The 11,757-nt window shown below is 39.1% G+C and overlaps 1 protein-coding gene across 1 annotated transcript; it reads right to left on the bottom strand.

The window, feature by feature from the left end:
- Positions 1-2,450: 2,450 nt before the first annotated feature.
- Positions 2,451-9,125, bottom strand: FGFBP2 (fibroblast growth factor binding protein 2). The gene is made up of 2 exons (XM_072132605.1): positions 8,401-9,125; positions 2,451-2,756 (listed from the first exon to the last, which is right to left on the bottom strand). Exon 1 carries the CDS (start codon positions 8,972-8,974, stop codon positions 8,408-8,410), a length of 567 nt encoding a protein of 188 aa, XP_071988706.1. The 5' UTR covers positions 8,975-9,125; the 3' UTR covers positions 2,451-2,756; positions 8,401-8,407.
- Positions 9,126-11,757: the final 2,632 nt, after the last annotated feature.

Here is an 11,757-nt window from a genome sequence, read left to right as displayed (position 1 = left end):
TACACAAAAGTGGTCCTATTCCACCCCATGTTTGCAGATCACTTTCTCTTGCTTGTGTTCCACAAAATGCGCAAGTTCCTGTATATGAGGCCATAATCAAATTAATCTATTGGTTAACCGAGGGAACTTCTGGGAGTTTCCAACTCAATAAGAGAACTTTCCTTGCATAGAACATGAGCAGTGGCAAAAGAATTCACTCAAATTTATCAGACCCAGTCAGCTTACTCCTAAGGCAAAAATGCTACAGTTTTTATTTATGGGATTTTCCTGTATTTTGTGAATTAAGGACAATTCCCAACACGGAGAGGGAACTGGAGTGTTTTTGTATCTTTATAAATATGGCATAAGTAGGCTCCAAAGGAAAGTGGAGTAGGTTGCTAATGTCAAAAAACTTTGTGAAAATTATCAACCTTGATGTCTTGTATTGTAAGTCCTTCAACCCTACTGTGTGCAAAGATATACATCACAAGCTACCAGATGCATATCCTTCTTACACTATTAAACTGTCAGATGTAAGTCAACATATATATGTCAGAAAACTAAGGCTAAAGAGAAATATGCAGCTACAATGGTAACAGTATTCTATATAGGTATCCACCTCACATTTTTTAATTTTATAGAAAAGATGTTGCGGTGTGGGGAGAAAATAAATCTGGGCTTGTGTTCCCAATGTATCAAAACACTGGCAATGAACCTGGATGCTATCCCTGCATCAATGAGTAAAGTCAGCTTCTGGGGGTACTGATGGGAATGAGGAAAAGTTGTGTCAGGGTCCTATGCAAAGCATTTGCCCTAGAGCCAGGAAATCTTTAGGGTGGTAGCCACTCGTGAGCGTCTCTATTCGGCTGAGCATTTTAGGGCTATCTTTGCAATAATTTATAGAAATCTTAGTTCTTGTAATGAACATCACCTTTAAAATCAGTGCTTTAAAGGACAACTACCATCAAATTAACTGATGGTAGACTAGTACTACTCACATGCTCCTTAGCATTTGTTCTTTTATTAGAATCCAAAATGGTGCAATTTCTCTGATACAAAGTTTTACAATTTATGCAAATTAGTCGGAGGCACTCCGGTTTACAGCACTGTGGACCCTCAGCTTATAATTTATTCACTCCCTCTCACTCATCCAGTCCAGGCAGGACCAGGTGGGACTGTGAGGGGTAGTGAATAAAATATAAGCGAATGCACTCAGAGTCTCTGCCATGGCGCAAGCCTAAGACTAATTAGCATCATTTTTAAAACTCTCTTTTATGGTGTAATCTGACAATAATTGTGTTAACTCTTTAAATACTGCTGGTAAAGCATTTTAATCACTGATCGCTATTCACATGGGTGATTTAAGTGCCGCTGGTGACAATGACAGCGGCATTTAAACAGTTAACATATTACGATTGGTGCCAGCACCAGTCACAGGTGTTATTAGTCCAATATCCGAACAGCTTTTTTGCATTTTAAAGGGTCCGCTCATCACTACCCATTATAAACAATGCATCCGAATCGTGTCAATGGCCGCTCTTTCTTTTACCCGTTGGAAAGGTTCTTTTTAGATTCATTTTTAAAGGAAACCTACCATTTACAAATGTCCATTCTGACCCTGAATACCTTTAGACAGGTCAGGATGAATGGCTTAAATAGTGCCAAAAACCGCTCTTTTAGTTGTAATAGCAATTCTTATCTTATGTTAAGCAGCCTTTGGCGCTTCTGTGTCCCTCACACAGTGCACACCACCATCCGGCTGTAGCATAACTGTGCACATGCTTTGCGTGCGTCATCACCGCTTCCTTCACTGATTTTCGCTTGCCCGAGAGCCGGTGACATCACTGAGCTCTCGGGCACCCTAGTGCATATATTTAAAACAATAATGTTCAAGAGAAATAAAAGATTTATTAACATTGGTGTCAGTGTAGTGGCCCCCTTTTGTTGGTGGGAGTGCGAGCATAGCTATATTTATGTGAACTCACCCCCAGAGTCTCCTGTATGAAGCCTCGCGATACTGCGAGGCTTCGGGGGGTAGTTCACGCAGCCGCCCTGCAAGCTGGCCGCTGTGCGATCTAAGAGGAAGATGCACGTGCGCTAGTGTGGCCGAGAGCTTGGTGACGTCACCGGCTGTCAGACACGTGAAAACACATTTGTTAACATTGTGTAAACACATGCATTTGTTAACACATTGTCAACACATGCATTTGTTAACACATTGTTAACATATGCGTTTATGCAAGCATTAACATTTGCATTTAACAGCTGTTTAATTAGACAAATCTCTCTTCAGCTGTTGCAATGCGTTTTTTAAACACATGCGTTAAACACAACATGTGACCGCACCATCAGTAAACTAGATGTGGTGAGGTGTCCTCCTACCCTTCTTTTTATGATCTTTTCTCTCGTGTCTATTTTAACTTGGGGGTGTGTTCCCATTTCTCTCTTCATCATTGAAAGCATTGTACACATTGTAATCATAGTTATTTTATTAATTAAAATGATGTTTTATGAAATAAAAACACAAAGGCAATAAGATTGCTATTAAAAAAAAACTCAAACATTATTTACAAAAAACTTTCTTTTTCTCAGCATACTCGTGACTCCAGAAGACGTTCAATAAGTACAGTCCATGTTCCATGTTGTCTGTAGACTTGGATTTATAGAAGCCATTTAAGATAGGGTTGTGACGGGTAAGTAATATCTTTATTTACAAGGACAGTCCCATTGCAAAAAGCTTCCTGGTGCTTAAAATTCTTTTATCTTTCCCATACCATCTGCAAGAAAAAATGGTGTCATATTAATTTAGTTAAAGGGATATTCCAGGAATAAGCATTATTCATATACAAATGGGTAATTAAAATATAAGCCAATGTGTAATTAGTTGTTATTTAAAATTTTGTTCCCCTTAGCAGATAAATGCTGCTGACATGTAATGAAGAATTAAAATGCTACTGGCCCTTTAATCGGTCAGTTGATTTTCACAGCGAAGAAGACACAGGACATAAGATGGCCGCTGGTCACATGTCCACATCACATGTCCTGCACTTGCCTGGGTAGGTCATGTGATCATCACTAAGTTTGGCTGTAGTTGTGGTGAGACGTCATCTCAGTGAGGTAATGCGCAGTGATGGCAGTTACACATCATTACTATGGTAACAGGAAAGTCTGTTACATCATCACTGGGAGCAAAGCATAAGAGGTAGGAGGAGTTACTAAGACCTAAAGGATCATGGGACTTGTAGTTTCCAGCGGCGCCCATCTTGGTGATAACTCCACCTACTTTATAAAGCCCATAAAATTTTGAGAATTATAAAATCAAACTATTTTAGCTCCATTTTGTGACTAATGACATTGAGTTTTGTTATAATCATTCATTTATAGAATTATGGGTTTTTGTATCAGACATTCATATTCCGGGAATACTTTAATTTATCTTACATTGCAGAGATTACAAATATCAGTTCATTTTGTTCATAGGAAACAATTAGATTACTCTTAAAGGGTCCTCTAAAACTCACTGTTGAGCTTTTCTTTTATTCCTTGCAAAAATTTTTTTGAATACATTGACAACTGAGTCTTGACCTACAAAGTCATCACTGATGGGACAATGTTGAAATGTCTAGGGACACCCCCTAACATCCACCTGTTTATTCCCATAATTTTAGTAAAGTATATCCTTCTTTTCATCAGGCAATAATCATCTTATCTTGTAGTTTTCTGAAGTTTATTTAACTAATAATTTAGTTAATAAGTTTTAATCTTGGGACATACCGGTTGTGCTATTTTATTTGCAGGCTCTTCAAGGAAATCCCTCGTCTTCTTTTTCAAAAGCCCGATTTTTTATGTTGCTGTGCAAATGGCTTCATACAATGTTGAAATTTCTGGTTCCGTTAGATGTATTTAACTCTGTAGGTGAATTGACCTCTACAAATGTGTTTACCTCTATCATCTCAGCAGTGGCATTCGTATATATGGTTATAGAGTCCCTCCCTCGCCCCTTCATGCTCCATTGATGCCTCTATAGGCAAAGTTTGGAGCCAGCTCCATATGCACCTAGTATATGCTAAATGGAGCTAAGTGTATTCACCAAGAATTCCTCTTTTAATTGCACGTTATTAAATTTGTTACATCTTCAAATTACATTTTACGGCCTAAGGACATCAGCCAAGAGAGGATGGGACTACACTACCATTCACCTAAATGGCATCATGCAGTAGACACTTCAGGTTTTGTGGTCATTTATTGTGTTAAGTATTAGAAGTATTACACCCTCAGACTTAAAATGAGATCTACCATAGATCACGGGTAGAAAAAATTTGAATAATGTACATATAATATAAAAATACAAAAGCATGCCTAAGGGCTCACTATTCGTGAGAACAAAAACACCTGGAGGTCACAAATGAATGGAGCAGTTCATTGGTATTTTGATTTGGTTTCTAATGTGTCTTCTTCGTTTTAATTTATAAATATAATAGAGCTACCTACTAGACCTAGCTGAAATATATACAGTATATATACACATCTGTACCTGAAGACCTATGCATTTCACCTACCGGAGCTTTTATAGCAACCCTTTGAGTTGATACCGACTTGGAAGTTAAAACATATTCCGCCCCTTACTGGAAGGCTTACTACAGATTATGTACCTGTGGGGATTTGGGCCTGTTCATCCAGAAGAGCATTTATGAAGTCAGAAACTGATATTTTCCTATACCTGCTCTGTAATATCCTTGCTGCTTAAACTCAAAGATGTTCAATGGGGTTGAAGTCTGGGCTGGGGATGAAGTCATGCAGGCCAGTAAAGTTCTTTGACACTAAAACCACTCAACCATGACTTTATGGACCCTGTTGAGCACTGTCATGCTGGAACATAAAAGGTCATCGACCAGCTGATTTCACATGTGGTCCAAAATGTCTTGGTATGATGAATTAAGATTTCCCTTCACTAGACATAGGATAAATGCTGGGAAGACCAAGGAGATGGTGGTGGACCTCTGTAAGTGCAGTCTTCCTTCTCAACCAGTTGTCCTCCAGGGGATGGACATTGAGGTAGTGAAGTCCTAAAAAATACTTGGGTGTCTTCCTCATCAATAAAATGGAGGGGGCAGAGAACATAAACGCCCTTCAAAGTAAGGGTCAGAACAGGCTATACCTGCTGAGGAGCCTGAGGACATTTGGAGTGTAGGGGATACATCTTAAGACCTTCCTCAACTCTGTAGAAGCATCAGCCATCTTCTTTGTTGTAGTCTGTTGGGGAAGCAGCATCTCAGCTAAGGAGAAGAGCAGACTGGACAAATTGATTAGAAAAGGCAGGTCTGTCCTGTGGGGTCCTCCTGACACTGTGCAGGTGGTAGGTGAGAGGAGGATACGGTGTAAGTTGATATCTATTCTGGAGAATAGCTCCCATCCCATGCATGAGACTGTGGTGGCATTGGGGAGCACTTTCAGTGACCGACTGATTCACCCCAAGTGTGAAAGGGAGCATCATCGGAAGTCATTCCTCCCTGCTGCGATCAGGCTGTACAACCAACAACGTGCACTGATTTTCGGTGTCTAAGGAGCGGAGAAGGAAACAAGTGACCTAGGAGATCCTCAATTTCTAACCAAGGGAAGGTGGTGAGATGACCTACTGAGCCTGTACCGTTATTTAGAAGAGTTGAGCACTGAACTTTTTTTTGAACGTGTGAACTGGTTGCTATTTTGGGAGTGTGCCGGTGCAGTAGCTCCTCTGAGTTTTTACCGGGTGTTTTGGGAATCATTTTATACTGTCCAAAACAGTAACCTGTGCTCACCACCTAACCAGTCCCTGCAGGTCCCATCCACAGACTATCAAACTGTTCGTCTTCTTTTTTTTTGTTCATTTATCTCTAATGTTATTGTTCTGTCACGCTGTGAATTCGCCCACTGTGGGACTAATAAAGGATTATCTTATGTTAACACCTGAAAACTCACCCAGTGGTATAATCTTGACTCCCAACACACATTTCAGTTTGCAGAATACAGTCACATTGGTACTCCTTGTATTTGCCCAACCCAGAATTATCCATCCTCACTAGGAGACATTTCCGCTGCCCTGGAGTCTAGCAGAGTGGGGCAGCATGGTCCAACTGCATTATATAAATGAAGTTGCCTAGTCATGGAAGATCCTGGTATGGAATAGTATTTGTACTGATATTAAAAGCAGAGGAAGTTTCAGCTGTTGTTGAGTGTTGGCAACTTTTATGTGCAGCAATGCCCCCCATTCTGATAATGAATGTCACTCCTAAATAACTATTCGCAGTTGATGAAATATCTATGAGGAAAGAATTTTTCCTGAAGCAATGTTGCAGCGGTGGCTTCTATTAGAGAATGAACGTGGCACTTTCTCACAAATGTTTCTGAATTCAGAAAGGATAATGCTGTTCAGTGGTTGCTCAGACGATATTGTTCCAGTACATGAAAAGCCCATTACTTTATCTTAGTTAGACATTTGGTCCCTAAAAACAGGAAGTTTGTGTGGAAACACAATGGTCACACAGTGTCCTGAACACATTCCAAGACCTTTCAGATGAACTACAAATGTAGATTGTAAGCTAGAGCCTTGACATCGATGACTAACCTCAAAAAAATGGTTTCTGGTTGAATGGTCAAACTCCAAAAGGGTTTCAAATATTCAAAAAGTCTTCCCAGAAGAGTGAAAAATATTTTAATAACAAAAGTTATGAAAAAATATGTTATAAAATCTCCACTAGGTGTAATGCATACGTGGCCAAGTACTAAATAGTGTATACATAGTGTATATATTAAAAAATTCAAGAAGTTGACCATGGAAACCAATAACTGGCCTCAGTAGATCACCTTGAAGACCAGTGATTGGTCGCATCAGTATGAGCACATGATTAGGTACCCAGAAGTTTCTAGAGCAATGGTACAGAATTCCTTGAAGTTACAAAAAAACATTTTATTATTATTCTATAATATAATTCTATAATATAGAAATATGAGGCAGTTGAGCCAGAAACTCCAAAAGTAGCTTTAAAGTATATTTTCTGAACCTGCAGCTTCACTGAGATCACGCTTTATTTTATCAGCCATGCCACTTCCTTCTTATTGCTCTTTTGGTAACGACAAAGATGGAGAGAGAAGGAGAGAAGAATTTTAATGGTGCTCTGTGCTAATATATCATTTTTTATTTCCATTTTCCCAGATATAAAAAAAATGAAAAAATCTAAATAATACTACATTTTTTTATATACTTGAACATAAAAAAAGCATGTTGTTGCTTTCAAAACTGCATTGCTAAAAGAAAAAATTGAAATGTATCTGGTCATGAACCAGGGAAAAAGGCTTTGACAAAAAAATTTCTAAGGTGTTCAATCTGCATCTTGTACCTTTTTTATACACTGAAGTTTACGGGGATGACTTTTTCTGAGAGATCAATCCCATCTAACAACCTTCTGCTTCAATAAGCATTTTGAGTTGGTTCTGTCCAAGTCTGACGGTGTACCAGGTAAATCTACTGCCCCAGACTCAACACTGGACCTGAACAGAGCATATCAGTTCAGATGGTATAGCCCAAATTTGCATAATTGTATTAATTCGTGTGCAATGAAACTTAGAAGAACAGAGCTGAAGACCACAAACAATCTTTTCTGATGGTTCTCACTGGCTACTTAAATAGCAATATATGAGGAAAAATGCACTCTACAAACCCATTTATTTTTTTCTTCTCTTGTACATATTTTTTGTTAAACTAAACCACAATCTGGAAGGAAAATGTTTCAGCCCATATTAGGTGCAATTTAATAAAAAAAAGTCTACCCTTGTTTAACCACTTTAAATTTCAGCATAATGTATATTTTAAAAATTCCTAATTATTCATGGCTTTTTCAATAAAAGTCTCAAAGTTAACAGATGTAATCAGTGGAGGAATATGCATTTGGCATCTAGAAACATAGTATATTTCATTACCAACTGTGTCATATGTGGGCATTCTACAGCTCATACAAACAGTGACAGGTGTGGTGGGAAAAAATTAGTTAAAATATCAAGAACCCTAAAGATTTTTTCCATATACCGTATTTTTCCGACTATAAGGCGCACCGGATTATAAGGCGCACCATCAATAGTAAGTTACTGGTAAATGAAATGTAATATGTAAAATATATGTAAAATTAAAGCTTCTCACCAATTATGGGAAAACTTTGCCCCAAATGAAGTAATCTAAGAAATGATAACCAAATTTTATAACCCAAAAAATCAAAAGACGTAAAAACGTTACAACCATGCGACTATTAAATTCTGAAAAACTTAAAAAATATTCCACACCCAAAATAACCCATGTTTTTAATGCTAAATGCAGTTTATCCACCATGAATACATCATGCACCTTTAATATAGGAGTTACAGTAATAGTTACAATAAAAGTGATGTTACCTGTAGATTATACGAAAATCTCAATCATATAGGAGCAGAATGTCTGGAAGAACCAAGAGCAGTGTTCTTTTGCCATCTTCACAGCTTTAGGATTTTGGTCTTCGGGTTGTTTAGGTTTGGGAGGTTCTGGTTTCTTGGTAGATGGAGGCTTTTTGGTGACAGGTTTCTTTGTTGGTGGTTTCTTCTCAGGTTTAGAGGTATCGGACTGTTGGTTCCCAGGGCTTACTTGTTTGAACTGAGAAGGGGCAGGAGCCTTTGGGCACAGGCTGTGTCGGAACATTTGGGGCTCACATGGATTTGTGCGTTTTCCTAAATCTTTGCTAAGTTGGTTCCAAAATCCTCTTTTATCCTTGTTGTATGCTCGGCAGTAAGTTGGCTTGGATGCAAATTCACATAAATAGCTCTTGTCCTGATTTTTGCATTCGATTTTTACTCTCATTTCCTCTTGTCCACTCACGGTCATGACACAAGCATCTCGGTTTTTACTTTGAAAGGGAATTTTTTCTTCTGGTTGCTGGGCTAAGGTCCCCACCCAGGCCAGGGCCATAGTGATTATGACCGTGCCACACTTCATGACCAAAAATTCAGGTTGTAAGCTGAAGATGATGCTCCGGTACTATAGTCAAGCAGCTGCGCTTAGTGTGAGCTATAAAGGTACACTGATGCCTGAATCGAAAAGTAGAACGTTTTCTGAAGAACAGCGAAGCTTGTCCATACAAAGAATGCGCCTGTAGTGCATAGCTCAAAGCAGTGTTTAATGACCCAATGTGATCTCAGACAACGGGAACAAGACACATCTTGTTGAATTCTGTAAATAGTCAAGTGGTGAAAGTGTCATTTACAAGTTATAGATTCTGAATTTCTCCTTCAGGAAACAATCCTATGAGAATGTGAAGCTCACTTTTGGATCTTTAAGTTGTATAAGTTGTACTGGATGTATATCACAGTATTTGCATTGTCATATTAAGCAATTCAGAAGTGTAAGAAATAGAACATCAAAAAGTAAAGATATAACATTTTAAAAATAGTAAACATGGATTTTTTTTTTCTTTTTATCATAAATGAAGTTTGACATTGCGAAAACATCAGATGTCACTCCCATAGCTAACCATACATGATAGATGAATGTCGGGCAAATCTGTTAATTTCAGGAAGACTAACCAACCAACTGCAGTAGAGGGAGTCCAGATTCTCCCAAAGACATATAGCGGAAAGAAGGAGAAGACATGTTGGACTTTCCCTATCAACACAGACTGTCTAAGGAACTGAGGTATAGAGAAGTAATGAATAGACAGGATTGGTCACTTAGGAGGCCCCGGTTTTCAAGATTAGTGAGGGTCTCTGTGGTCCGACTCTCACCAATCAGCATATCATCTCTTGGCTTTTGGACCAATTCCTTTAGGATTAGGACAGGTGAAATAATGAATATTTGAGACACAAGTAAAATCATGTTCTTATTATCAAGACTTATGTTTCGATTCAGTTTTATTCATTGTTATTACATTAGGGCAACATCTTTCAATTGTGCAAAAATGGGGTTTCCACAGCACAAATCTTAGCTCCAGTTAGTCTCCTGTGTGGCCAGCTCGATTAAGCTACTATTAGGAATTCCACATCCGTCAAACTGGAAATCCCTTATCTGTTATAATTTGCAACCAACAAAATATCATCATATGCTCCTACACGTGCAATATCCTATGCCTGTGAACTAGAAGGTTAATATTTTTATGTTGATATTGAATGTTGCTATCAGGGACTTGCCCGAAACTGGTGATTGGTTGGTTGGAGCTCTTGGAAATCCACATATCTGGGAGTTTATAAATACTCCCTCTGACTGGATTTCTGGGTTTTTCTGTCTTTCTCTTAGCTCCTGTCGGAAAACAGGACCAGGTCTTTCTCTCCCATTAGAAACCAGGAGCTCCCCATGTCAATACCGCAGAGACTAGATCCAGATTGCCTTTTAAGCAGCCTTCTTGGCTTCTTCTAGCTAGCCCCTAATCACTGGACTAGGGCTGAGGTAAACTCCAAACTCAAGATCCACAACCAACCAATCCACCGTCGGGTGCGCTGCAGAGAAGAATGTTTACAGCCTGTTACTTCCATCTTTATTGGACTATGTGCCATTAACCCCTTACCAACATTTGACATAGCAGTACGTCACTGGTGGCAGGGACTTGCCACATTGTGATGTACTACTATGTCCTGCTTCTGGGCACCGTGCCAGAAGCTGCGGTTGTAAGCTGTATATTACAGCCGACACCTGCCTCTAACCCCCTAGGGCCCGTGGTTCCGATGGCACAACCCGGCTGTACAGTACTTTTTTCATAAAATCCCTTTGCAAAAAGTTCCAAAAATGTATGTGTGCCAAAATAGTACCACTGAAAAGGACAACTCAACATGTAAAAATAAGCCCTAAAGTAGCTCTGTCAACCAAAAAATAATATAGTTCTGTCTCCGAAAAGATGGGTATATGAAAATAAATAAGATTTTCTCTATATTAGTTTTTCTCTACAAGGCCCCAATCCCTTATTTAAGCCAGAGACATTGCTAGAAGTGCCTGCCTCAGGCCCAGCTGCTACTACATTTACCTAGTGGCAAGTGTCCCCTGCCAATACTTACTTGTGGCAATTGTGCTGTGCACCTTGTGACTGATGACATTGCCCAGTGCACACCTAATTTTCTTTCCAGCCTCTTGGTGCAGGGTGGGAATGACATATTGTGGGCCAAATTGGTAGCTTTTCCAAGACCAGCAATTTTGCAGTGCTCCTAAGTCGGGACCAGGGCTAGTGGGTGAGATATTTCAAACGTCTGTTTTTTTTTTCTCCATTGTTCGATTGATAGAAAACTGAATGCTTCCCTATAATGGTATGGACAAGCTTGGTGATGGTGGGTCTTGGGTACGGCGGGTGGTAGCAAGAGACATTGTGGTTATTTCAAATCTAATTGTTTCACTATTGGTTCTAAGAAACTTAAATCATACTCGCCTTTCAACAAACTTGGAAGTCGTGTAAATAGTATAGAAATAATGCTGTTTATCTACATGATGAGACTTGTGCCATCTTCTAGCAGTCCTTTGCTTTGCAGTCTCTGTCTGTAAATTTGTAGTCCTCTCTGTGCTATTGTGAGTAGATCTTGCTGATGTGACCCACTGCTCCCTCTCACTTTTTTATAGACTTCTATGTTATGTAACACCTTAGTGAGCATCTTTCTTGTTGCTAGCAAGACAGAATTCAGGAGAATTTTCAGATTAGCAATGAAAGAGGAAGGGTGATGAGAGCTAAAGTAAGTGTATGCAGAATAATTTTGCTCTGAGAAGCTTGTTGATAAAGTTTCTTGTGTAGTAAGTTTGTTGAACCA

This window comes from Engystomops pustulosus, chromosome 1 (assembly GCF_040894005.1).
Source record: "Engystomops pustulosus chromosome 1, aEngPut4.maternal, whole genome shotgun sequence".
In the NCBI taxonomy this organism is placed as follows: Eukaryota; Metazoa; Chordata; class Amphibia; order Anura; family Leptodactylidae; genus Engystomops; species Engystomops pustulosus.
Note: the sequence above shows the minus strand (reverse complement) of the source record. Positions and strands in the feature narration are given on the sequence as shown.